Raw genomic sequence first — 26,914 nt, 5'->3', positions numbered from 1 at the left:
TGTTTTTGACATGGGCAAACACAAGTATCCAGACGTAAATCAGAGTGTCAGAAAGGCACTGGGGCTGTGGGGCTTTGCCAGGGTGGAGGAACGGGGGTAGTCACCACCCTGTCTAGCCTCGCCGCCGGCTAGCTGCAGCTGTGGCTGGAACCATGTGCTGTCTCCCTCCACCTCCAGCTCCGTCCTGTTTACTGAGTCCCACACGCTTCATTTTGTTTGTCTATTGTTACTGGGGATTGAACTCACTGCCTGGTGCATGCTAGGCAAAGGTTCTGTGGCTGAGCCTCAGCATTCCTCCCTTCCTCGGCTTCTGCCCTTCCATTTCTTTTAGCTTGACAAGGCCTTGGGTCCCAGTACTGCAGGACAGAGGCGGGTGCAAACCAGAGCTACATCGTCAAACAGGCCATCCTCCTGCCTCAGGCTTCTGAGTAACTGGGGTTCTAGGTATGCCTCACACGCACTTTTGCATACACGAACTTACTAGCGGTCACAGCAGCCATATGAAGTGAGCTCCATTCCAAATCCATTTTATAGAGAACGGAACTGAAGCTCTGCCTTCTTCGGTTGTTTTTGGCTTTGGTTTTCACAGAGCCTTAGGAGTGGAAGGCTAGAGCTCTCACAGAGCCACGCCCCCAATCAGACGGGGCGCGAAGTGGCTTTTCTGAGCAGAGCTGGGTGCACCTTTGAAAGGGTCGCTTTGAAGGGAAGGTTCCCAGGATGCAGAGCGTGGGGCTTCTAGCCCAGGTCTTTAGGGCCTTAGCAGGGTGGGAGCGCGATTTTGAAACAGCGTCTGTTCGTTCGTTTTTTTTCCCCGGGAATCTCATTCCCATTTCTTGTATGGAGAAATAGGTGCAAAGTACTACCGTAGGGAGAGTCAGCGGCTCCGGGTGCTATTCAGGGGGCTGAGGTGGGGAGTGGGGGGTGCGGAATGTGACCCGCGGGCGGAGCGAGCTCGGCCACAGGGGCGGGTCGCGCATGGTGCAATCCGGTGTCGCCCGGCGTCAGCATCAGATTAGCTCAGGTTTACATCAGCCGGGCGGGGATGGGAGCCTGCCTCCCCGGGCCGCGGCTCTGCAGCAGCGGAAGCGGCTGCCGCCGAGGACGCGGACGCTGGGTCTGGCCCGGGCGTGCTCGGGACTCCGCGATCTGCTCAGCGAGGGGGGCCGCGGTCCACGTGCGCGGGCGCTGGCGGCTCCGAGACCCGAGAGGAACCCCAAGACAAGGTACCCGGCGGGGAGCTGCGAAGAGGGGCTAGACTCCCCGAGCCTAGCCAGACCGAGGGACATTGGGAGTCCCGACGTATTCATATTCTCTCTCTCTCTCTCTCTCTCTCTCTCTCTCTCTCTCTCAAACACACACTTTCGCTCACTCTCACGCTCACGCTCTCACTTTCCCGCTCCTTTGCTCCGCCGTTTGGGGACACCCTGAGCCTGAGCGGTTGCAGCCAGACCGGGATGCAGCCCAGGCGGGCCCGAAACTCGCCACTCTCCTGCCTCAGCCTCCCGGGTGCTTGCGGCGCAGAGGTCCATCCCTATTCCCAGCCTCCCTTATTGCATTATTAAGCCTTGCCTTCGTCGCGGCTTCCTTCCTTCTCTAGCAGTCCTTGCATTTGAGAGCGCCGTGCCTAGCGAGCTTCGGAAACCCCAGTGTGACGGTTCTCTGTCCGGAGGGTCCTAGCAGGGAAGACAGCCTGTGCCTCTTCCCTTCTCCCTAGATGCGAGGCGCCCCTCCGGTTGCTTCTGCTGGTGCTTCATGCAGGAAGAAACCGTTGGAGTTCGAGGACAACAACGTCGACACGGAGGGTCCAGTCCTAAAACGAGTGAGAGGTGGGCTCGAGCCTGGGCCGCCTCCCAGCCTGCTGCCCCCCAGCCCACCTCCTACCTCAGACTTATCACCGGCTGTGGCCCCGGCAACGCGGCTGGGGCCCTACGTCCTTTTGGAACGGGAGCAAGGCAGCTGCGCGTTTCGGGCCCTGCACTGCCCCACAGGCACAGAGTACACCTGCAAGGTATGCTCTGTGGGCTCTCCCCTCCAGCACCCCAGAGGATTCTAGCTTTGTAGACTATCACTGGATTCCTCAAAAGACGGACTTCATATCCCGTGCACGAACTGCACTTGCTGTGGCCGAAAAACAGACCCAGACAGGGCGCGGTGGCACACGCCTGTAATCTCAGCACTGGGGAGGCTGAGACAGGAAGGTTGCCCCGGGTTTCAGGCAAGCCTGGGGTACATACTGAGAGCTTGTCTCAAAACCAAAACAAATCTAGACCAATGCTACTGCTGTCCAACTGACAATCTAGTGAGAGGCATGGACAGAAAATAAAGAGGTGAGCATGGGGCGGGGTAGAGATATAGCTCAGTTGGTGAGCCCCAGAATTCAAATCCACGGGTGGGTGGGAGAGGACAGGAGAGCCGAGGCAAGGGGGAAGGGGAGGGGAGAGGTGGGGACTTGGACACTTGTGATCCTGCATTGGGAAAGTGGAGACAGGCAGACCTCTGGAGCGCACTCGTTGGCCAGCTAGCCTCTTCAGTGAGCTAGTTCTGAGGTCAGTGAGAGGTTTTATCTCAGGGAGAGAGAAGGAAGGGGCAGGGCAGGGGAGATGGCTCAGTGATTATGAGTGCTTGTAACTCTTGCAGAGACTCAAGTTCTGTTCCCAGCATTCACTTTGAGGCAGCTCACAAACACATATATTACTATGGCTCTGGGGGTATCCAGGGCTTTGGCCTCTTCAGGCACTCGCACTCCTGGGCACATACCCATACACATAAGACACACACACACACACACACACACACACACACACACACACACACACGATTAAAAATAAACCTTAAGAAAAAAAATTGGATGGCAACTGAGGAATGACACCTGAGGCTTTCCTCTGGCCAGCACAGGCACACACTGGAAGAGAACAGGCAATTGTGAGCATTAGGAAAATAAAGCTGCTGTCAGTGGGGAGGGAGAAGCAAAGTGAGAAGGAGATGGACAGGTAGGGATACAGGGGAACATGAGGAGGTCTGGGAGGGCCTTGCGGATGCTGAAAGGCCGTGCATGTCAGGAGTTGAAGGACGCATGGGCAGGAGCGTCCAAGGCAGTGTGTCCTGGCTGCAGGCACAGGAGGCACAAAGGGTCAACCGTAGTGATACACACCCTTAATTGCAGCACTTGAGAGGCAGAGGCAAGTGTATCTTTGTGAGTTTAAGGCCAGGCTGTCCTACATAGTGAGTTTCAGGACAGCCAGGGAGACACAGAGAAACCTTGTCTCAGAAAGCTCACTCGCCACCCCCCCAATAAAGATGTGCAAAGAAACCAGGGCAGGGCCAACTAAGCTTTAGGGGAGGAAGAAAGAGCAGGCTGTGTGTTTATTTCATCCGTGATACCCTAGCTTTTTTTTGTTTGTTTGTTTTGTTTTTGTTTTTTACCACATGCTTCACATTTTACAGCATGCATGAGTTTAAAGTCAAAGGCAACAAAGTGGCATTTCAGCTCTGCCACCAGTGTGGCTTCTAACAAGTCACCTCCCTTTTCTGAACTTTCCTTTCATTCTCTGTAGTACTGGACCTACCTTCCAGGTGTGTGTAATGCTCACAGACTCTGAGCACATTTCCCAGCTGCCTCACCACCTTCCTGTATGGCTTTCTGCCTCCTCATTCTGACCACCCTAATCTTTGCTTGCCCTTTGCCGGCGGGCTGAGGTCTCCATTGCCTCAGGACCTTTGCACTGTTTATGCCCTGAACATGGGGAAGCTTTTCCCATGCGTATCTTTGGATCATTCAGGTCACTTCTCCTGAGTCAGGTGTGTCCACACATTTTTTTTTTTTTTTTTTCTGAGTCATAGTTTTACTATTCAGCTCTGGCTAGCCTGGAACTTATTCTGTGTAGACCAGGCTGACTACAAACTCACAGAGATCCATCTGGCTCTGCCTCCTGAGTGTGCTACAGTGGCCTGCCTGCATTTTCTAAAATAGGTGTTTCCTTCTAAAATACTAGCCCACACTTCCTAGCAAAAACTGGCCCTGGGTTTGAGCTCCAAGACTGCAATGTAACATATTCTGGTTTCTAGCAACTTTCTTTCTTTTTCATTTTTAGTTTTTTCCTCTTGGTTTTTTGAGAAAAGGTTTCTCTATGTAGCCTTGGCTGTCCTGGGACTCACTTTGTAGACCAGGCTGGACTCTCAGAGATCTGCCTGCCTCTGCCTCCCCTCCAGCAACTTTCTTATTCCTTTGGAATACATGGTTTGCTTGCTTGCTTGTGCGGCACTGTGGACACCAGGTGAACAGGGGCAATGGCTGTGAGTCCAGATAACCAAGCTGGGGTGGCAGGCTTTCAAGCTGGGTATGTGCGAGCAGGGGGCTATGGTGGTGGTCTGCCTCCAGAAGGGTTTTTCTGTTTGGGTTACACCCTGGTTTCAACTCTCTGAGGCATAAGGTCACATAGCGGGCAGCTTAGAGCAGAGATGGGCGCATAGGCTCTAGTCCCAAATGTGCTGCTTGTGGCCCTGGGGCCTCCTGACCTGTGACTTTCAGAGAGTCAGCTGATGTCAGGCTATGAATGACTTCCCAAGCAAGGCCCACTGTGGGTCGCTCACAGGATGTCTAACAGGTTGGCTGTCCCCTTTTGCTAGGCCAGCCTGGCTTCCCAGGTCCCTAGCTGTGCTTACGCATGGTTCTGTCCCCAGGTGTACCCTGCCAGCGATGCCCAGTCGGTGCTGGCACCCTATGCACGTCTGCCCACCCACCAGCATGTGGCCCGTCCCACAGACGTCCTGCTTGGCACTCAGTTCCTCTATACCTTCTTCACAAAGACCCACGGCGATTTGCACAGTTTGGTGCGCAGCCGGCGCGGTGTCCCTGAGCCGGAGGCCGTTGCACTCTTCCGGCAGATGGCTACTGCAGTGGCACACTGCCACCAGCATGGGCTTGTCTTGCGAGACCTCAAGCTGCGTCGCTTTGTCTTCAGCAACTGTGAGAGGTGAGTGTGACCCTAGAAGCACATTTGAGAGGTGGGGAAACTGAGGTCCACAAGAGCAGAGTAACTTAGGAAGAGCTATGGTATAGCTCAGTAGGATAGCATGTACTTAGCATGTGCAAAGCTCAGTAGCAAAAGAAAGGCAGGGAAAGAAATCCTCAGAGCACACACCTTTAAATCCTGGCAGAGGCAGAGGCAGAGGCAGAGGCAGAGGGAATCTCTGTGGGTTTGAGGCCAGCCTGATCTACACCGTGAGCTCTAGGATAGCCAGGGCTATGTAGAGAAACCCTGACCCATCAAAGCCAAAACCAAACCAAACAAAAAACTAAGACACTGAGGCTCACTGAGCATGCTTGCCCATACTTGTAATTCCAGCCCTCAGGAGGCTGAGGCAATAGTGAGTTAGAAGGCAGCCTGACAATGGAGTGAAATCTCATCTCCCAAAAATACCCCGCCCCCCCCCCCAATTAAAAAACAAACAAAAGACAGTGACTGGAGAGATGGCTTAGTGCTGCTTTTCCAGAGGATCTGAATCTTTCTGTCTGTGATCCAGGACAAAGCTGGTGCTTGAGAACCTGGAGGATGCCTGTGTGGTGACTGGACCAGATGACTCTCTGTGGGACAAGCATGCTTGCCCTGCCTACGTGGGACCAGAGATACTCAGCTCCCGGCCATCCTACTCCGGCAAAGCAGCTGATGTCTGGAGCCTGGGCGTGGCACTCTTCACCATGCTAGCTGGTCACTACCCTTTCCAGGACTCTGAGCCAGCACTGCTCTTTGGCAAGATCCGTAGAGGGACCTTTGCCCTACCAGAGGGCCTGTCAGCCCCAGCTCGCTGCCTGATCCGATGTCTCCTCCGGAAGGAGCCTTTAGAGCGGCTAGTGGCCCCCAGCATCCTGCTCCATCCCTGGTTGAGGGAGGATCACAGCCACATCTCTTCTCCTCAGTCTGGCCGCTGGGAGACCGACCAGGTGGTCCCAGAAGGCCCAGGGCTGGAGGAGGTTGAGGAAGGGGAGCTAGGACTGTATGGCTAGGCCACCTTACTGGCCCTTTAGCTGTAAGCTGTAAGTTGAGTACAAGCTTTCTCCTGCCTCTTTGGGCCAAGCTAAACCTTAAGTGCCCTTTTGGAGGAAGAAACTGCCAATGTGCCCCAAGCATTCCTGTATTCTCCCACAGGCATTGCAGGGTGATGCTCGCTGGGTGCCAAGCCCTGTTCTAGGTGCTGGGAACAGCAAACAACAAGGGGGAGAAAAATACCTTGCTGGTCCAGTTGCCACAGTGCCATGAGCTCCCAGGCCAGCATCTGCTGTCAGCCCTCGGCGCATTGCATACCAGGGTTGGTTCTCTGGGCTGGTACTAGGCTTCTGTTCACAAGACAGTCTCCTTCATCAGTGCCCCAGCTGCCTTCTATCGTGTGCCTTTAAACAAGGGGAACATCTCTGTGCCAAAGACCAAAGTCCTCATTCACCCTGTGCCTCAGGACCACAAGTCAGGCCAGGAGAAGATTGTGCTGCTGGGCTGTGGCCTCCAGGCAGAACCTGCTTGAAGACCTAGCCCAGGATTTAAGCCGAAAGGATGAGACTCCACAAGCGAGGCGCCTGACTCACGGAATGGTGTGGAATGAGGATCTAGTTCACACTGGTAGCCTTCAACTGGCGCACCAAGGTTGGAGGGCAAGGACCAGGCAGGGACCGTCCTCCTGCCATAAAGTCTCAGGCCCTGTTCTGGGGACTCTTCATACCGGTATGATGGCTCTTGTTTGGCTGTGTATGTGTTTTCACTGTGTGCCTAATAAAAGAGAGCTGTGTAGTTCTGTATGTCAGAGAGTTCCACCTCCTAACATCCTTGGTGACTTTCCCTACCTTCAACACAGCTATGAAAGCCAGATCATGTCAGTGCCTACCAAGTGGCCTGTGAGAAGACTCTCTCACTGATGTTCCTGTATGTGCTATTTTTTTCTAGAGACCTCGGGGTCTCAGGTGGAAGATTTCCAAGTTGCCAGCTGGGGTGTAGCTTTGGGTGTAAGCAGAACACCTAACAAACTCAGGGTTCTGGGTTCCATCCTCAGCCCAAAGGGGTGTCAGCTTAGCCAGGAAGGAACATTGCATAAAGACAGTCAGTGAACAGGGTGGTTTCAGGGCAGGCCAATCTGGCTCTCCAAGCTGTTGGCAGGATGCCTGCTTTCTTGACTCTTCAGACCCTGGCTGTTCTCCATGGAGACAGCTGACACATGTGTCACATCACACAAAGAAAAGGGCATTGTGGTACTTAAGATCTCAGCGCTTGAGCCGGGCTGCCCCAAATTCAGTCTTCCAGGACATGCCAGCTGTTGAACCCTCGACAAATTTCTTAACCATTGTATGCCTCAGACTGTTCATCTGGAAAGGCAGAGAATAGGACTCAACCCATGAGACACCAATGAGTCCCTTTTTTTTTCTATATCGTGTGTGTGTGTGTGTGTGTTGGTGTTGGTGTGCATGCAGAGGCTAGGGATAGAGATCTTGACTCATCCTTAATCACTCTTCCATCTTATTCCTTAAGGACAGTCTCCTCTCTCTCCCTCTCTCTGTGTGTGTTTGTCTCTGTCTCTCATTCTCCCTTTTCCAAAGACAGGGTTTCTCCGTGTGGCCTTGGCTATCCTGGAACTTCCTTATAGACCAGGCTGGCCTCAAACTCAAAGAGTTCTGCCTCCTGAGTGCTGGGACTGTGTACCTGGCTGAGGAGCGTCTCTCAGTCAAAGCCTGTAGCCTTGTCAGCCAGCTTGCTGTGGGGATCCCATCTTTCACTTCCAAGGCATTTGTGTGGTTTCTGGGGATCTGAATGCTGGTCGACTCATGTGTACAAGTGCTTTAAGCCCTGGGCTGTCTCCCTAGCACTGATAAAGCATTCAGAAAAAGCAGGACCTGTCATCATCACCTTGCAAGAAGCACAGATTGCTGTTTCCACAGCTCCTTCTTGAGAAGCTTCTGGAAAATGTGCCTAATCATTCCCCACACTTCCAGAATGGTCCTACGGCTTCTCCCTGGCAATAGCCCGTAGGAAGTATGTGGGTTGAGGCCAGCACCTTCAGCAGGCTCTGTGCAGCTACTGACCAATCCTGCAGCCTCCTTCGAAGGCTCAGCCATCACGCCACGTGGCGGTCTCTGGGTTTTCAGTGGTAAGGCTGATGCATAGGCTGTGCATGTCACACAGCCTAGTGTGCTGGACAGAAAAACGAATTCCGTCTTGATGGGAGGAGCAGAAATGTGCGGCTAATAATAAAAATGTAAAAATGTATGTATACAAATACACGTGTGTATATATACATGTATATTGGAGCCACAAGTAATGTTATATGCCTATAAATCCAGTAAGAGAGGCAGGAGGATTGCCGTTAAGTTTGAGGTTTACAGCCAGGCACAGCGGCGCTTGCCTGTAATCTCAGCACTCTGGGAGGCAGAGGCAGGCAGATTTGAATTCGAGGCCAGCCTGGTCTACAGAGTGAGTACAAGCCTGTTATTATTTTAAGAATGATACAGGCTCTTCTAGACCAGCTGAGGGAAAAGAGAAAGGCCAGGGTCTGGCAGGATGCGATGTGAGCACAGGAGAGGATGAGTTTCTGTTGTCCATCCTGGGGCCCTCTGTATCTGTTAGTCTGTGGGATGAAAGTGGGAGAAAGCAGAAAACGAGTGGTGGCTGAAAAGAATTCCCAGCCTTTGTTCGGCAAATAGAACAGTAGTGAACAAGTAAGAGAAAAGTCTCCAAGGTGCCCAGGTGGGTTCTCTCGACTTCCACGTTTGGATTCAAACTCGAGCAGTGTGGCTTTGGGCAAGTCATAAACATTCCAACACTCTGTTTCCTTAACTGCAAACGGGACAAGTACGGGGTTACCAATTGGTGTGTTGGCGATTTGGTGAGCCTGCAGGCTATGCACAAGAAGAGGCGGCACCAGCAAGGTCTCCTTAGGAGTTCAAGCCACCCTCTGCACCTTCTAGGCCCCACCCTCTAGCTTCTCCCGCTCCCCACCCCAACCCCCCACTCCCGAGCTAAGAGCTGGCTGGAGTTGGTGGTTGGCCAAGGGGCGGTCACTGGCATCTGGACCAAGTGTCCCTGGTCCGCCAGACCATGTGGTGGAGCGTGAGCGCCAGGAATAGTCTAGAAGCCAGACCCAGCTGGCGAGCCTGCAAAGTCTTGGGTGAGGAACAGTTTTCTGTTCGGTCGGCTGCACTTCCGGGGCTGCTACTTTCACTTCCGGGGACGCTGCCCGCGTAGTTTTCCGGGTAGCGCGAGCCGCTGGGCTGGGGTTCCGGACGGTGGGGCGCCGGCGCGGACTAGGCTTCCTCCGTCTCGCGCTTGTGGGTCGTGGTTGCCCATCGCCTACTGCAGGCCTAGCCCGAGGCCTCCTTCGCTTTCTGTGTCCCTCGCGGGGCCTCCCCGGTTCCCAATGCCGGGCCTTGGGCCCTGGGCAGTGTGATGCTGCCCGAGTGCGACCCACGACACCGCTTGGGCCACGCGCGAGGCTGGCTAAAGCGGAATCGCTCGCTGCTGTCTTCCCGCTCCCTCCCAGGCGACCCCAAGGTAGCGTTTCCCGGGAGCAGCAGCCCTTTCTGAGGGGATGGGCGCAGCCAGGCCAGATGGACGAGAAGACCAAGAAAGGTGGGCACCGACTGGAGCTTGTGGAAGTGGACTCTAGGCCGGGTCTGTGCAGAAATTGTTGGGATTCAGACGCGGGACAAGCGGCTGAGGTGCCTGTTTAACCGTAGCGGACCTGGCCTCCAGGTTCTCCCAGCATCTCTCAGTTCCAGGGCATGGCTGGCATACTCCGCCCTCTAGCCGGGGAATGGGCTTCCTCTCCCTCAGAGGCTCATAATCAAATCAGACATTTTGGGCCCTTCTCTCTTTCTCTGCATTTCCTCTCCCCTCTCTCTTCCCCACCTCCTTTTTTGTCTCCTTCGGCATGACGATTTTACTGACCCTCTCCTGCGAGGTCGGTGAAACCGCCTAAGAGCTGACCGCAACAAGCCTGCCTATGTACTACAATTTGGCTCGTTCCGTTGGCGGAGGGAATACCTATCAGAAATAGGGGTCAGAGACTCAGTGAACACAGAACATAGACCCTAGAGCACCTGGTAGGAAAACAAACGTCAGTTGGCCAGAGTGGGACAAGAGGGAACATACATCCCTCTCTCTTTCACCCAGATTTGAGGGAACACCGATAGAGCTACTGACCTGTTTGCAGCACAGCCCAGCCCTCCTAATAGAACCAAGCCCAGAACTCTGGACTGCCTTTGATGACCTCTCATTTCCTTGCATTCACTCCCACCAGCCTCTTCTGTTCTGTCTCCTACTGGGGATTGAACCTGGGGCTTCAATGTGTTCTATCACGGAGCCATGCCTTCAGTCCTTGACTTTTCTGTTCTGATCCAACCACTTTTTGCCCAAGGCCTTTGCCCACTTGCTGGCCTCTTGGACAGTTTTCCTTATTTGATATTGGAGTGGCAGCAACCCTTCATTCAGGCCTCAGTTTCCCTTAACTCGTAGAGGTCTCCCCTGACCTCCTTATTCAATTATTGCTAGAATGGACTACATCTGATTTTGTCAAACTTTAACATTTTCTATTTTCTTGTTGAACTTAGAAGTTTATAGGAAGGGTGCTATTTGCCTTAACCACTCATAGGGTCTACATTCTGGACCAGTAGGTGCCATACAGTTCAAAAAAAAAAAAAAAAGAAAAGAAAAAAAAGAAAACAAATGCTTGTCAGATACATGAAGGGAGTATGGAAGACTCAGTGAACAAGAAAGGAAAAGGGCACCCCAGTGAGCCCAGGGTGGAGAGGACTGGAAAAGCACACCCCACACCCCTCTACAAAAAGAAAAGAATTTAAAAATAGCCGATGCAGAAGATACAGGAACTCACTAGGGAAGGAGGACATGGATGCACCCAGGGACGCCTCTCTGGCCTCCCCACTTAAACTGGTGCTAATCTGCTTACTCTGTGCTGACCTTCAGCAGAGGAGATGGCCCTGAGCCTTGCCCGGGCAGTGGCTGGTGGAGATGAACAGGCTGCTATCAAGTATGCCACCTGGCTGGCAGAGCAGCGGGTACCCCTCAGGGTGCAAGTAAAACCTGAGGTCTCCCCAACACAGGACATCAGGTGAGTGTGTCTCACACTAAAGGGGGGCCTCCTGAACCTTTGTGGACTGGTTATCCTTTTTTTCCTTGCAGTGCTGGGGACAGAACCCAGGGCCTCACTGTCAGGTTCTCTTGTGGGAGGTTGAGCTTAAAGCCCTTAGTCATAAATCAACTGCGAGCTGTGGGGTAGGCTGCTTCCTGTGCTGGGGTTCAGTTTTTAAAGGGGACCCTGCACAGTGGGTGTCATCTTGCATTGAGGCCATGCAAATCCTCCCTTTATTATTCCAGTTTTAGTGTCTGCTGCCAAAGCCAGCACAGGGTTTATTTTCTTGAATGTGTTGAAGTCAGACAACTCTGAGGAGACAGTTCTCTCCTTCCCTCCACAGGATCTGGGGAGGAACTCGGGGCAGCAGGCTTGCGCAGCAAGCGCTTTCCCACTGAGCCATCCCTCCTTACTTTACTTTTCTGTTTTAATTTACCTTTTGTTTTTAGAGACCAAGTTACTCTGTAGTCCAAGTAGGCCTGTAAATCACTGTGTGGGCTAGCCTTCAACTCAAGACGGTTTTGTCTTGGAAGTATTGGCATTACAGGTATAAACTACCAAATTTGGTACTGTAGTAACATTTACCCCTCTTTGGGTCTGAACATGTGTTGCCTCTATGGCAGTGGTTCTCAGCCTTCCTTATGCTGTGATCTTTTAATACAGTTCCTCATGTTGTGGTGACCCCCAAATATTAAATTATGTTTATTGCTGCTCCGTAACTATAATTTTGCTTCTGTTATGAATCATAATGTAAAGAAATATCTGTGTTTTCCAACGGTCTTAGGCAAACCCTATGAAAAAGTCATTCAGTCCCCCCAGGGCTTGTGAGCCCCAGGCTGAGAACCACTGCTCTTTGGGCTTCATGGTGTTGTTTTTATGGGATTGCTTGCTATGGAATGAGCAAAGCATGTTTAAAGCATGTGTACTTTTATGTTTCCAAACTCCTAAGATAATTTGACTGTTTAGAGTCTGGTCTTAGCTGGGTGTGGTAATGCATACCTGTAATCCCAACACTTAGGTGGTAGAGGCAGGAGGGTGAGAAGTTTCAAAGCCAACCCGAGTACACAAAACTATATCTTCACAAGAACCGAAACAACAAAACCCCTTTCCTATGAAAACATGGACAGAAAACTTTGAATCTTTGTATGTCCGCTTATTTCTGCTTTTTTTGTTTTGTTTTTACTGATGATTGGGTGTCAGAATCATTTTTCTACCCCAGGCATTACAGGCACATACTTGTAATCCCAGCATTCAGAGACAGGTGAATCTCTCAGTTAGAGGTGAGCCTGTTCCACATGGTCCATTAGACCAGCCAGTGCTGAATAATGATCCCCGAGTCTAAAAAAGAAAAGCAAAAGTATTTTTTGGAAGAGTTTCTTGGGTACTTCCCTGGAGTATTTTTCAGACTATAGGCTGCTGAGACAGGGCTTGTTATGTAGGCCAGGCTGGCTTGGGACCTGGGGCTACCCTTTTCCTCATGGGCATGTGCTGCCTGGCCGCCTTTGCCCTGTGGTGCACTGTTTCCCATAGCTCTCCAAGGTCTTAGATGGCTGGACTGTGCTCCCATGCTAAGAGGTTATCTGCTTTCCTCTGGGGTCAGTTCAGCCTTTGATTTGCATTCTTATTTTTTTCTTGCTTTTTGATCTTTCAACAATGTTTCAGGAGCCAGGCATGGTGGCACACATCTGTAATGCTAGCTGGCACTTAGAAGGCAGGAGAATGATGAGTGCCAGGCTAGTGTAGGCTGCATACAAACAAACAGACGAAAAGAACAAAATAAAATAAGCTTGCAGGTCCTTGAGAAAAGCGAAGCTTATGTCCTAGAGTAAGAACATGTGGCCTCCATGGTGGAGTGATTGGGTGTGTGAGACTCTTGGTTCAATGCCCAGCACTGAATACAAAGTCCGACATCATTGGTAGTGATAGTTTGGACTTAAGTCGCTGTGACAGTTATTGATTACTCCTGCAGTGTGGGTGCCACAGTATATTTAAGTCTAGAAAAGGATGTGGCAGGGCCTGCCTCAGGCTGCTGGAAAGGATTAAGTGGGTTAAACGATTAAGTGCCACTAGTATCACAGGTGTGTGCTCAACACCAGATGCTGCTCATTTGGCAGAAGAGAGGAACAGATGGAGCCAAGGCAGACCAAATTCCAACCTGAGGATGATGGAAGCAAAGGGCCAGAAATTCAAGGGCATCTTCATTTTCATAGGGAGTTCAAGGCCAGCCTAACCAACATGAGATCCTGTTTTAAACCAAAAGAATCTCCACCTCCTCCACTCCCCACCCCCTCAAATTGCCAGGCTTGGTGACAGCTTCTTGGGTGCTAAAACAAATAGATGGCAAGTTCAGGGTTAACCTTGGCAATTTACCAACCCTGTTTCAAAATGAAAATAAAGGGCTGGGACACACACAGCTCAGCTGTAGAAAGCTCACCTTGTGCAAGGCCCTGAGTTTAATCCCAGTACCAGTGTTCCTTATGCCCTAAAACTAATTTGAGCCAGGTAAGGGCTTAGGCAGTGCTTCCTGTTTGAAGGGTACATACATACAGAGCCGGGAATCCAGGGAGACCCTCCCCAGGTCGGCTGTCTACACAGCTTGTTCTGGTTTACTTTCTATTGTAGTAAACACCATGACCAAAAGCAGCTTGGAGAGGAAAGGTGTTCGTACATCCCAGCCTATGTTCTATCACCGAGGGAAGTCAAGTCAGGAACTCAAGTAGGAACCCAGAGACAGGAACTGAAGTAGAGACTATGGAAGATTGCTGCCTACTGGCGTGCGCTCCATGGCCTGCTCACATTGCTTTTGAATACAACCCAGGAGCGCTTGCCCAGAGGTCTGCCCACAGCCCCACTGAAGGGTTGACTCAGCAGTTAAGCGTGCTTGCTACTTTTGTGGAAGACCCAGGGTGCATTGATTCTCAGCGCCTGCATGGTGGCTCACTGCCCTGTAACTGGTTCCAGGAAGTCTGACATCTTCTTTTGACTTGCACATACACCAGGCATGTAAGCGGTGTCCATATGTACATGCAGGCAAACACTCACACGCATGGAGGAAGATAACTAGTTTCAGAAACTGATTTTTAAAAATGAAAGAAACTGCCCCACAGGCTTACCTACAGGCCAATTTGATGGAAGCATTTTTTAATTGATTATTTCACTTCTAACATGTATATGTTCATAAAACCTAACCAGCACATAGCATCTGCACACAGGCAGACTTGCTCAAATCCTTGCCCACCCTGTTTTCCACAGGCTCTGTGTGAGCGTGGAGGACGCTCACATGCACACCGTCACCATCTGGCTCACAGTGCGCCCTGACATGACAGTGGCCTCCCTCAAGGACATGGTGAGTGAGGGGCTGAGGGGAGCGGGCTCCTCGCTGGCTGCTGTCTCCTGTCTGTTCTCCCCCCTCTCTGCGTGCATCCACACCCCATATGTTGTTGTGGTCAGACACCTGACAGAAACAACTTGGGGACAGCTCACAGTTCAGAGGATACAGTGCGTCCTGGGAGGAAGGGGCTTGCTTGAGACAGCTCAGGGTCTGGAGCTTGCAGCTGTGGCTTTTTTTTTTTCCTTCTGTCCCACCCTTAACATTTTTAAGGGTTATTTAGTTTTCCTTATGTGTGAATATTTCCCTGCATGTGTGTATTGTTCCATGTGTGTGCCTGTTTGATGTACTGGAACTGCGGTTGTGGGTATGCTGGAAGTTGAACTCAGGTCCTTTTCAGAGACAAGTACTCTGAATCACTAGTCATCTCCCCAGCCCTCCACTCTCTCTTTTGTAAATACAGGGTTTCACTAAGAAACCCTGAGTGACCCGGAACTCACTTTATAGACCAAGCTGGTCTCAAGTGTAGAGAGATCCATGTGCCTCTGCGTCCTGAGTTCTGGGCTTAGGTGGGCACCTGCCACCGTGCTTGACTTCAGTTGTGGCTTTTCATATGGCCAAGGAGCACAGAACTGGGGCAAAAGCAGAGCAGACTCAAACCTTCAAGGCCAGCCTTCAGTGGCCCCCCTGTGCCAGCCAGGCCCCCAAACAACAGTTCCAGAGCCTCAGAAAACAGTGCCCCCAGCTGGGATCAAGTGCTCAAACTAAAACCTCCCCCCACCCAAGGTATTTCTGGACTATGGCTTTCCACCCAGCCTGCAGCAGTGGGTGGTTGGACAGAGGCTGGCACGGGACCAGGAGACCCTGCATTCTCACGGCATTCGACGGAATGGAGACAGTGCCTATCTCTACCTGCTGTCGGCCCGCAACACCTCACTCAACCCTCAGGAGCTGCAGCGGCAGCGGCAGCTGCGGATGTTGGAAGGTGACGTCCTCTCTCTCAGGGGTGTGCTGGAGGGCCCTCCGGATGGAAGTGGGTGTCAGGGGTGGGGGGAGCTTTCTGTAGAACGCTTGAGCATGGCTGGCATGAGGAGAGGGCTGATCAGTCCCGGCCTGCATTTGCTAGCCGTGTGACCTTGGGCAAGCTCATTCCTGTTTCTGTCCCTTAGCTTTCTGTGTTTCTATTTGTGTATGTTGGTAATATAACTAGGGTGTAGTATGGTTGCCTTTACTGCAGTATTTTAGACCTGTAGAAAAGTTGCACAGTTGTGTAGAGAAACGTTTTCCTTCTTTGTTTTGTTTTATTTTTTGGTTTTTCGAGACATGATTTCTCTGTGTAGCCCTGGCTGTCCAGGAGCGCTCTCTGTAGACCAGGTTGCCCTTGAAGTCAGAGATCTGCCTGCCTCTGCTTCCTGAGTGCTGGGATTAAAGGCCCTGCAAACGCTGCCCTAGCTATTATTTTATGTTTTTTTGTTCATCTTCCTTTTGCCTCTGGGTGCAGACTCTTAGGAAACATTTTAAAAGTAACTATAAGTGGGATCGCCTAGCACTGAAGACTTGCATAGTGTTTTTAAATAGAAAAGCTGTTTTCTTTGTTCCCCTGAACAACTTTCTAATGCAGGAAATTAACATCAATGTACTGCATTCTTTTCTTTTTTTTTTTTTTAATTTTAAAAATTGCATTTATTGGGCTGGGCCTAGTGGCACACACCTTTAATTCTAGCACTTGGGAGACAGAGGCAAGCGGTTCCCTGAGCTTGAGGCCAGCCTGATCTACATAATGAGTCCCAGGACAGCCAGAACTATATCAAAAACCCTGTCTTGAAAAAAAATAAAACAACCGCCTCACAAAGTAAGTAAATAATGTAAACAGTACATGTATTTATGCATGTACGTAGCCATACCTGTGCCATAGTGGATGCGGGAAGGAGAGCAGGTGACTTGCTGGAGTCAGGTCTCTTTCCACCATGTGGTCCAGGGGCTCACACTCAGGTCAACAGGCTTGGTGGCAAGTGTCTATGCCCACTGAGCCCTCTCTGGCTTGACTCTGACATAGCGCTGTCAGGCCCATTTGGGTTTTTGCCAGTTGTCCAGCTAGTGTCCCTGGTGGCAAAAGACACAACATTCACTGCCACATCTCAGAGCCTGCCAGCCCGATCCCCTCAGATCCCCAGTTACTGTGCTGACTGAAGATGCTCAGGCCTCTTTCTTCTTGGTGGGCATTTCTGCATGATGGAGTTAGTGTTTGGCAGCACCTCCTCTCAAAAGGGATGGTGGTCAAGGGTATGTGGTGGTGACACACACCTTTAATCCCGGCATTTTCGAGGCAGAGGCAGGCAGATCTTTGAGTTCGAGGCCAGGCTGGTCTACAAAGTGAGTCCAGGACAGTCAGGACTCTGTTAAACAGAGAAACCCTGTCTCAAAAAACCAAAAAAGAAAAAGAAAAGAAAAGAAAAAAGAACACAAAAAGCCAGCAACAACAAACAAACAAAAAAGGGAGTGCGGACATGAAGGTGCAGTTTTGGGTGAGGCCTTGGGATATCCTGATACCAACCTTCAGGAGGAGACTAGAAACAGTACAGAGTTGAGAGATGCCATGATTGGGGTGTACTTGGCTGGCTCAGCATGTGGATACCTGGATATCACACATACTCCTTCTGCAGATTTGGGCTTCAAGGACCTCACCCTGCAGCCACGGGGCCTCTTGGAGCCTGTCTTTCCCAAGCCCAGGGCCCACCAGGAGCCAGGGCAGCCAGATGCAGCACCAGAGTCGCCACCGGTAAGCTGCCTTACTTCATGGGTACCTGTGCCCTGTCTTCCCTGCCCAACCTGCCACGCTCACAGCTTGTCTCTGCCCAGGTGGGTTGGCAGTGCCCTGGCTGCACTTTCATCAACAAACCCACACGGCCTGGGTGTGAGATGTGCTGTCGTGCAAGGCCTGAGACCTACCAGATACCTGCCTCATACCAGCCTGATGAGGAAGAGCGAGCACGCCTGGCTGGTGAGGAGGAGGCGCTGCGCCAGTACCAGCAGGTGGGCACACAGGTCCGGGGCCAGACACCTGCAGGCTGCTTGAGGAAGGCCTAAGCCAGAAGGGGAACCACCTGCATAGCTGTGCCCCTAGCCACTGCCTCTTCCTTATGAGCACATTGCTGAGCCATAAGCTTGCCCTTGACTGAGTCATTTCTCTCTGAGGCTGCTGTGTGGCTGAGCCTAGTTCTCTTCGTGTGATGCACAGCTAGGCTCTTCACTTGCCCTGCGTCCTGGCTTTGACACCTCTTCCCTCATGCATATAAGCAGTCCTGGCTGTGCTGACAGTGCTTCTTCTGTGACTCTGAACTATACTCAGCCGAAACCTCACCTAGGGCCTGGAGCCTCATCCTGGCTCCTACTGTGTACTCCACCTCCTCCCCATTCCTCTCGTGTGGACTGCCTTCCTAGGCTTCTTGGGAACGACTCTGCTCTCATTTCCGTCGAGTAGCCAGTTCCCACGACAGACACTGATTCCATAGGCGCCCCAGTCCAAGAGCATGCTCCTCCTACCTTCTTTCCCTTTGGATGCAGTGCAGCTGGCCCTACCTGACCTTGTCCCATGCCTAGCCGAGTCTTACCTGCAGCTTTGCCCTAACTTTGGTGCTCCTTTTACCATTCTGCCAGCCCTACCCTGTTTACCCAAGCAGCCCTGTAAACCCTCCACTCCCTCTTGTACCCTGAACCTTTTCTCTCTCTACCCCCCTTGTCCCCTCACCTAGCTCCTTAGCTTGCTGTAGCTCACCTGGCCTTCTTGGCCTGCCCATATTCCCAGCCCACTACTGCCTTGCTGGCCCCCTGCTACCCCAGCCTTGTCCCACTTCCTATCTGACCAACTGAGACCCTGACCCATCTGGTGGCCCCGCCCTGCCCGTGTGCCCAGCGGAAACAGCAGCAGCAGGAGGGGAACTACCTGCAGCACGTGCAGCTGGAGCAGAGGAGCCTGGTGCTGAACGCCGAGCCTGCTGAGTGCCCTGTGTGCTACTCAGTGCTGGCGCCCGGCGAGGCCGTGGTGCTGCGTGAGTGTCTGCACACCTTCTGCAGGTGCGGCCCCACTCCCACCCAGCGACAGTGCTTACCAGAGTGTCTGTGACCTTCCTCCTTATCGCAATGGATTCCCACTAAACACCATTTATGCAAGAGGTGTTGTTGCTTATGCCTGAAATCCCAGCATTCAGGCGATAGAGGCAAGAGGATCAGAAGTTCAGGACTAGCTTCGGCTGTATAGTGAGTTCAAGGCCAGCCAGGACTACATGAGACCTTGTCTTTAAAATCCAAAGAAAAGGGCATGGGAGGCACAGAGAATTCAAGCACCCATGTTGTCAAGGGCACACAGCTTACAAGAAGCTCAAAAGTGAGACAGGCATTCTGGCTGCAGAGCCGCTGTCCCTCCTCACTACCTGTTACTGCCTGGCGTATGAAAAGACATTAGGGCCGGGCCCTGACAGCCCATAGCATTCTGTCCTTTAGTGTATGTATTCTTTCCCTTGGGCCTCCTGTGTAGCCCTTCTACCCTTGGGCTGGGAATATTATGTTCATTCACCATAGTGGACCCTGGTGGAGTGCCCCTCTAGCTTATGTTCCCCTGTGGAGTCTGTGTTAATGAATACGGTGCCACATGCTAAGTGACTAGGTTGTGAGCCGTGCTGGGGAGGAGCTGGCAGCCTTTAAGGAAGTCATGCTGGAGCAGAGGCTGGAAAACTGTCTGAAGAGACCAGGGAGCACAGGGATGGCAGCAGAGGGATGGCAGCAGTGGTGGGGGAGGGGAGGTGACAAAAGCTCTGAGCATCAGTTGGTCTGGTCCCCTTTGAGTGATACCACTATAGTGCAGAGAGTGGGCGCTTGCACCATGTGGAGACAGGACCGAGGAGAGGTTACTGCAGTCACCTGGGCAGGGATGCCAGTGCCCTGTACCACAGCAGCAGGGATGGTGGGGTGGATAGAAGTGGGGCCTTGGTGGTGAGTTGAGGGGGATGTGAAGGAAGGGCCCTGGATCAGGCCTGCCATCAGAGGGCTGGAGTCCCTGAGGAGGTTGGAATGAGCCTAACTGTCACCCTCCTCTCCCCAGGGAGTGCCTACAGGGCACCATCCGAAACAGCCAGGAGGCGGAGGTATCCTGCCCCTTCATTGACAGCACCTACTCATGCCCCGGCAAGCTGCTGGAGAGGGAGATCCGGGCGGTAAGGCCGGTGGAGGGAAAGCATTCTGCTCCCGGGGAGCTGGCCTTGAGCGGGCAGCAGGCACAGCTCAGGAGCATTGACTCTGCATCTCCCGGCAGACATTTCCCAAGTTTTCCTTCAGAGTGCAGCTTTGCAGGGAGTAGATGAAGCAGAGCAGCAAAGGCTGCAAGGGTAGGATGGGTGGGAGCTGGGCCTCAGCCTGTCTGTGCACCCTCATGTCAGACACTCAGCCTCTGCCCTGTGTCCTCTGCCGGAAGCACAGGTGGCGGCTGCTAGTGTGTGCAGTCTTGTGCAGCTGCTGTGTCAGCCGCTCACTCCAGGCCTGGTACTTTCAGGCACTGCAGTTTGTGAATTGCAAGGCAGTGTTCCCACTTGGTTGGAGCTAGGGTTTCTGTGCTCCGGGGATGGTTCCTAGCTTGCCTGCTCAGTGGTATAAGATGGGTCACGATGGCCTTGTCGAAAATAATCACCTACTTCAGTCCCCTCCATACATAGGCTGTGTAGGCCTCACGTGGCAGTGGTTAGTGAGGTTTCAGTGTTCTGAGCACAACTGTAAGTGTGCATAGACTGCTTGGCTGTAATCCTATTAGCCAGTGCAAATTACATGCTCAGGCCCAGATTCCTTCTAGGGGCCAGCATGAGCCACGGGTGGATATCCTGTGGTAATACGGCCATTCAAGGGTTGGCATGGCAGTACACCCTGTCACCTCAGCACTGCTGACACATCAGGATGAAAAGCTTGAGGCCAGCCTGAGCTGTGTAAATAGCAAGGATGTTTTGTTTTATTTTATTTTATTTTTGTTTTTAAAATTATTGTGTTTTTTTTTTTTTAATTTTTATTATTAGTTACATTTTATTAACTCTGTATCCCATTCCCTCATTCCCTCCCAGTCCCACCTCCCTCCCTCATCTCCTCCCTGCCCCTTTCCAAGTCCACTGATAGGGGAGGACCTCTTCCCTTTTCATCTGACACTGTTTTATCAGGTATTTTCAGGACTGGCTGCAAAGTCCTCCTTTGTGGCCTAGCAGGGCTGCTTCTCCCTTGGAGGGTTGAGGGGTCAAATAGCCTGCCATTGGGTTTATGTCAGAAATAGTCCCTGTTCCCCTTACTAGGAAAACCCACTAAGGCTATTTTAATAGTTAAGGGCTAGTAGGTAGAATACTGCCTAGCAAGCACAGTACTGGGTTTGACCGTAGACTTCAAAAAGCAGGATCACAGTGGCCAGGGTTCAGACTGGAAACCCCTGGCATGCACAGGTCCTCTTTCTTCCCATCGGTCCTGCCTCCTCTGACCATGTGCCTTCTGCAGTAACATTCTGCAGAATGTTACCAGATGATTCCCAAGTCAAAGGGGCTTTGGGGAGGTGGGAAGGGGAATTTCGAGTCTGTGTTCAGTGTAGCCGTGTTTAACCTTGTCTGAGGGGCTTCTGAGTGTGTCCGCTCCTGGGTCTTATTGAAGTAGCCTTTTTGTGGTCTGGAGAGCAGGACACTGGCCTTTGTCACTGTCTCCGAGGATTTCTGAGGAGGCCACCCTGCCAAAGGCCATATTCATACCAAGGGCTATATGCACAGCACCTGAGAAAGCCCCCAGATCCTGCCCCAAGCCTCAGGTGTGGCAGTGAGAGGAGGAAGGTGTCAGTAGAGTGGCCAGGTGGTGCTTTTAATAATGGCAGATAATGGAGAGAATAGAAAAAGAGAAAAAGCACCCCCAACTCTGGGCCCCAGACATCCTCCAGAACCATTTTGTCCTGTTTCCCTCTTCCTTGGCAGATGACATTTTGTTGTTTTTTGTTTGTTTTGTTTTTGAGACAAGGTCTCACTGTGTAGTCTTAGCTGGCTTGACTCACAGATCACCTGACACTGCCTCCTGTGTGCCACACAGCATGTGTGTGGACTTCAGAAAAAAACTGGCTAGAGTCAATTCTGTCTTTTCAACCATGTGGGTCTCAGAGATCACATTCAGCGGGTTTGGCAGTAAACACCCTTGCCTACTGTTTCTACCCTTGCCTACCACGTCACTGGCTGTATTTTGGAGGTAAACGTCCACTGTGGTTCACGCATGGCAGAATGTACCCCTTTATAGGTGTGCCTAGGTGTGCATTGTGAGTTTGATAACTGTAACTTTCTAAGATACAGAACAAAGGCCTGATTCTCTCACTGACTAGCTTTGCTGTTTGCCAGTGGTCCTTAAAAGAGCATTTCAGCTCTTTGTGGCATGCCTTCTCATGCCTCTCCTTTCTGTTCACCTTTCCTGCAAGGAAATGTAGGTCCCTAGAATACTGCACTGTTTCTATGTGAAACAGTCTTATGGGGTGTGGAGGCCACCTGAAGATGGTCTAGTCTCGGACGTTGCCACATTGTTTGTAGAGGGCAGTGGACCTGGATACTGATTTGTCTTCGAGACAGGTCTTGCTATATAGCACAGGCTGGCAGTGAACTGTCAGTGATCCTGCCTCAGCCTTCAAAGTACTGAGACTTAATGGCTTCCAGGTTCCAGGATTTAACTTTTTTTGTCCCCCTATCGCTTTTGTCCATTTCTTCTTGATAAAATTTGAACTGTTGGCTGTTTGTCCACAATGGAAGTCCTTAGGTATGCAGTTCTCAGGCATTCATCACTGTCACTTAGCTCTGTAGCCCTCAAGACCACCCAGAGGTTTGCCTACTTCCTGCTACAGCCTCCCAGGTACTGGGATGGTAGGCTTGTGCCATCATGACTGTCTCAGTGGAGATTGGAAGTGCTGGAAAGGCTTTGTGAAGAACAGAACTTGAGCCATGTGTGGCTCGCCTGTAATAAATGCCAGCCCTTGAAAGTAGAGATGCCAGGAGTTCAAAGCCAGCCTCCATTATATGAAACCCCGTCTCAAAACAAGAAAAAAGAAAAGGGGCAAAAAAAAAGGAACTTGGGGCAGGGTTGAAGTGTTGGGTTTCCTGGGACCATTTGGTAGGAGAAGGGCATCTGCTGTGTGTTCTGCACTTCCGCAACAAAGCTGTTTATGTGCAGCTCCTGTCGCCTGAGGACTACCAGCGCTTCCTAGACCTGAGTGTGTCCATTGCAGAGAACCGCAGCACCTTGAGCTACCACTGCAAGACCCCCGACTGCAGGGGCTGGTGCTTCTTTGAGGATGATGTCAATGAATTCACCTGTCCTGTGTGCTCCCGGGTCAACTGTCTGCTCTGCAAGGTGCGGGAAGGCCCATGTGGCTTCCTTGCGTTCATCTAGCCGGGGCTGGCTGTGGCAGCTGCAGAGGCTGCAGTCTGGGCCCACGGGAGAGCTTCCTTAGCGGTTACAGTGCCCATCAGTACCTAAAACAAAGTATTTCTATCAGGCTCTTACTGCTGGTCCTGGCTCTACTTCCCTGGATCCTGTGTCTTCTGTAAAACAGGTGTCAGCTTTCTAATGTGAGGGCTTTCACTGATGACACTCAGTGCAGGTGGTACTCAGTGCTGGTGGTGGGCCTCTTCTGCCCCTCACAGCTTAAGCCCCTGGGGAATGTCTCACTCAGAGTCCCTTGCCCTGCAGGCCATCCACGAGGGCATGAATTGCAGGGAGTATCAGGACGACTTGGCCCTTCGGGCTCAGAATGATGTGGCCGCCCGGCAGACAACGGAGATGCTGAGGGTAAGGCAGGGTCTTGGCATGAGGAGTCATGTTCTCGACGCTTCTTAGGAAGGACTGAGTTCACATGGTCTTGGAGGCCCAGTCTCCCTCCTGGTGAAACCCCCTTTTCAAGGTGTCTTCCTGTAGGCTGTCCTGTGTGGAGCTGCAGGAAGAGTCTGGGTTGGGCAGCCCTCAGGGACAGAGTGGTGGCTCCTCATGCCGGGCTCTGAGGGAGAGTGCAGTGCAGAGGCCAGGCCAGGGCCTCAGTAGCTCCCCTTCCCAGGTGATGCTGCAGCAAGGCGAGGCCATGCACTGCCCACAGTGCCGGATTGTGGTACAGAAGAAGGATGGCTGTGACTGGATCCGCTGCACTGTCTGCCACACTGAGATCTGCTGGGTCACCAAGGGGCCACGCTGGGGCCCTGGGGTGAGTCTTACATACTGGTGAGCTGAGGGTAGTGTGAGTACTGGAGTGGGACTCAAAACCTGAGCATGAACTAAGTTTAATGTACTGTGGACAGCTTACAGGGAAGGATTATTTTACTTTTATTTAATTTTAAGGCAGGGTCTCATTTTGTGGCCTTGGCTGACCTAGAAATCTGTAGACCAGGCTACCCACCAACTTTGTCCCCTAGGATTAAAAGTGTGTGCCACCATGCCTGGCTTGATTTTTTTTTTTTTAATTGTTTTTGTGCATGTGTGTATTTGAGAGCAGGAGAGGAAAGAATGCAGGAGTGGGAATGTGCGTGTTTGTGCCATGTGATTAATTTGAGGTCAGTGGACATCTTAGTGGAATTAGTGCTCTCCATCTTCATGTGGGTCACTAGTCTTGAGGGGCAAGTACTTTTAATCTGCCAAGCCAGCCCAAGGGAAGATTTCCTTCCTTCCTTCCTTCCTTCCTTCCTTCCTTCCTTCCTTCCTCCCTCCCTCCCTCTCTCCCTCCCTCTCTCTCTCTCTCTTTCTTTCCCCTTGATTTTTTAAGACAGGGTTTCACTGTGTAGTCCTGGCTATTCTGGAACACACTCTGTAGCCTAGACTGGCCTCAAACTCAGGTCTACCTGCCTCTGTCTCTCAAGTGCTGGGATTAAAGGAATGCACCACCACTGCCTGCCTTTCTCTCTCTTTCTCTCTCTCTCTGGCTCTCATTCTCTCTCTTCTCCCTCTCTCTCTCTCTTTCTCTGTGTGTGTGTGTGTGTGTGTGTGTGTGTGTGTTTGGTTTTCTCTGGACTTGGCTTTGTAGACTTGCTTTGTTCCAAGCTGGCCTGGAACTCAGAGAGATCCACTTGCCTCTGCCTCCCCAAGTTCTGCGATTATAGGTGTACACTACCAGTCTTTGTTCTTTCTTTTTTTAAGACTATCTCTCAGCCAGGCATGTAATCCCAGCACTGGAGGAGGCAGAAGCAGGCAGTGAGTTCAAGGCCAGTCTAGTCTAGTCTACAGAGGCTAGTTTACAGAGTGAGTGCAGGACATCCAAGGCTACACAGAGAAACCCTATCTCAAAAAACCAAAACAAAAAGACTCACTCTGTAGCCTGGGCTGGCTTGGAATTTGTGGCAATCCTCCTAGGTCAGCTTCCTGAGTGCTGGAGGTTATAGCACCATGTGTCACCTTGGTGGGCTTGAGGGTTAAGAATTTTTTATATTTTAAGTATTTAAAAGGTTATCAAAAGCCACTCTTTGACAGTGTGGGAGACCCACAGTAAATACTCCTGGAGCCACCCACCGCAGGCTCTTGCCTCCTGCCTGCAGCTGTGCTCATGCTGAGAGGTCAAGACCTTCCAGACGGTGGACCTGGCCTGTGTAGCAAGGCTTGCCTGCTGTTGTGTTTGAGGGGAGAGCAAGTCAGGGCTTGTCTGAAGTTGGGAAGTCCCTTCCTCTGGCACATATTTGCCACCTTGCAGCTTCAGATTGTGCCCCATGAAATGAAGACAGAATAAGGGCCTGTCTCAGACCATCAGAAACAAGGACAGGAGAAGTGCTCGGTGTGTGTGTCTCATAGGTTGGGAGTGCTCTGTAGACAGCAGCAGTCGGCATTAGAGCTGTGTTGCTGGAGTCAGAGCTGGCATCATTACTGGTGGTCATAGAGTCAGGTGGTACAGAGGAAACTGTACTTTTTTCCTCTGCCCAGGTGCTGGCCCAGAGGGGAGACCATGGAGTTGAGGATGCTGGAGGGGTTGAAAGGCCTTCATGCTGCCTCCCTGAGATTGCTGAGGCTGAGGCTGTTCTTTACAGGAGGGCCTTTGGTAGCCCCTCTGTACCTTCAGATGGGCTCTGCCTTTGGGCTGATGGAGTGACTTGGGGATAAGCCCGTTTTTATCATCCTGATAACCTCTTTTCTGTATCCTTTAGGGCCCAGGGGACACCAGTGGGGGCTGCCGCTGCCGGGTCAATGGAATTCCTTGCCACCCTAGCTGTCAGAACTGCCACTGAGTTGAAGATGGTGGCCCTCATTTGTAGCAGCGAACAAGCAGGGCTAGGACAGAGGCTTTAGCTCTGGTTGGCCCAGGAGAAGTCCCTGAGCTGCACTGTCAGCCTGCTTGCTGTGCTACAAGAGCCCAGCTGAGCTGGTGCTATGGCAGTCCTATTGCCTGTGTTGCTTCCAGGGGTTGCTGACAGATCTTTGAGCTGGACACCCTACCCTCACTAGCCACCAGCCTTAAACACAGCCTTGGCCAAAGGCCTGGCTGGCTAGGCTCTGGGCCTCCAAGTGACTTTGTTCTCCCCTAGCATGCTCCCTGAGGACCCACAGCCTCACCCTTTGCCTTGCTTTCTGGGCACTTCTGCTGCTGTTGCTTTTGAAGGCCTGGCACTTCTTAGGGCTGATGTGAACCCATTCTGGGCCTCAGGGCCCAGGTAGATTTGTTAGTTCTGGAAACATAGCCCATGGGGGATCCGGCTCTGCATTTCCTTCTTTGAGTAAGTGGATTAAAGTGGTTTTCCAGAAAGGGGAGCAGTGTTTTGTTTGAAGGAGCAAACTTCACAATATGGGTTCCACACAGGCAGGAAGATGAGCTCTGAAAGCTTGGAACAGCACCTGGAGGTCATCTGTTGGTCCTGGTGGTTGGGGGAATAAGGCTGGCTCAGCTCTGGGACCTCTATAGCAGACCTGGCACCATGATGCCCAACTTGGGACAAGGGTTGCTTGGGCCAGTATTAGCCCACACTGGTTAAATCTATAGAGGATTTTGAGGTTGGAGGGATGCTGGGGAGGGAGGCCAATGCAGCAGTAGAGACTGGGGGAAAGGCTTGGCTGCTCTCCTCTTCTCTGGGCATCTAAAGTGAGGAGCAGAGTAGTTTCAGGAACTGCTGAAACTGAGTAGGTGGTAGTTCATCTGCCTTAACAGCCGAGGCAAGATGGTAAAGCCTTGATCCGATGTCTTCTGGTGGTTTCCCTCCACCCTGACCCACTCAGCACCTTCTGAGATTGACATGGCAGCTGTCTTCCCATGTGACCCACAACAATAAGCACAACACTTGTGGTGGTTAAAGTCTCGCCCCAAATGCTGGGGCATGTAGCTTTTCCAGGGTGAGCATTTTCCAGCCCTTGAAATGTGGAGCCCTGGGTTGGACCTATAGCTTTGAGTGGGATCAAGAAGGAACCTGAAAGAGAGAATGAGGGTTTGTCTTGTTTTTAGAGATATAAGGTCGATGTAGT

General features: G+C 51.8%; 2 protein-coding genes across 6 annotated transcripts; both read left to right on the top strand.

The window, feature by feature from the left end:
• The first annotated feature begins 1,018 nt into the window (after positions 1-1,018).
• On the top strand, positions 1,019-6,792 carry Trib3 (tribbles pseudokinase 3). Its single transcript, XM_055617995.1, has 4 exons — positions 1,019-1,223; positions 1,715-2,008; positions 4,681-4,973; positions 5,524-6,792. The coding sequence occupies exons 2-4, from the start codon at positions 1,715-1,717 to the stop codon at positions 6,002-6,004; spliced, it is 1,068 nt and encodes a 355-aa protein (XP_055473970.1). The 5' UTR covers positions 1,019-1,223; the 3' UTR covers positions 6,005-6,792.
• Rbck1 (RANBP2-type and C3HC4-type zinc finger containing 1) lies at positions 6,581-26,204 on the top strand. Of its 5 annotated transcripts, none has more exons than XM_055617989.1 (12): positions 6,581-6,713; positions 10,962-11,103; positions 14,377-14,470; positions 15,239-15,437; positions 17,116-17,231; positions 17,312-17,485; positions 18,366-18,526; positions 19,551-19,662; positions 22,664-22,843; positions 23,183-23,281; positions 23,544-23,687; positions 25,609-26,204. In XM_055617989.1, exons 1-12 carry the CDS (start codon positions 6,581-6,583, stop codon positions 25,687-25,689), a joined length of 1,635 nt encoding a protein of 544 aa, XP_055473964.1. In that variant the 3' UTR covers positions 25,690-26,204. The 5 variants fall into 5 exon arrangements, with proteins under 5 accessions (XP_055473964.1, XP_055473963.1, XP_055473967.1 ...); XM_055617988.1 differs by having other exon boundaries at positions 15,239-15,458; XM_055617992.1 differs by lacking the exon at positions 6,581-6,713 and adding an exon at positions 9,210-9,605 and having other exon boundaries at positions 15,239-15,458.
• The last annotated feature ends 710 nt before the right edge of the window (positions 26,205-26,914 follow it).

Source organism: Psammomys obesus, unplaced genomic scaffold (assembly GCF_907164565.1).
Source record: "Psammomys obesus unplaced genomic scaffold, mPsaObe1.curated_primary_1811, whole genome shotgun sequence".
Taxonomy (NCBI): Eukaryota; Metazoa; Chordata; class Mammalia; order Rodentia; family Muridae; genus Psammomys; species Psammomys obesus.
This window is presented reverse-complemented; position numbering and strand designations above follow the sequence as displayed.

Bases quoted from the DNA above. Each gene is read 5' to 3' on its own strand.
- Rbck1 (XM_055617988.1), top strand. From the start codon at position 6,581: ATGGTGTGGAATGAGGATCTAGTTCACACTGGTAGCCTTCAACTGGCG. The intron at 18,527-19,550 runs GTGCGGCCCCAC...TCCTCTCCCCAG, and splicing joins TGTCTGCACACCTTCTGCAG to GGAGTGCCTACAGGGCACCA. The intron at 23,282-23,543 runs GTAAGGCAGGGT...TCCCCTTCCCAG, and splicing joins AGACAACGGAGATGCTGAGG to GTGATGCTGCAGCAAGGCGA.
- Trib3 (XM_055617995.1), top strand. From the start codon at position 1,715: ATGCGAGGCGCCCCTCCGGTTGCTTCTGCTGGTGCTTCATGCAGGAAG. The intron at 2,009-4,680 runs GTATGCTCTGTG...TTCTGTCCCCAG, and splicing joins GCACAGAGTACACCTGCAAG to GTGTACCCTGCCAGCGATGC. The intron at 4,974-5,523 runs GTGAGTGTGACC...TCTGTGATCCAG, and splicing joins GTCTTCAGCAACTGTGAGAG to GACAAAGCTGGTGCTTGAGA.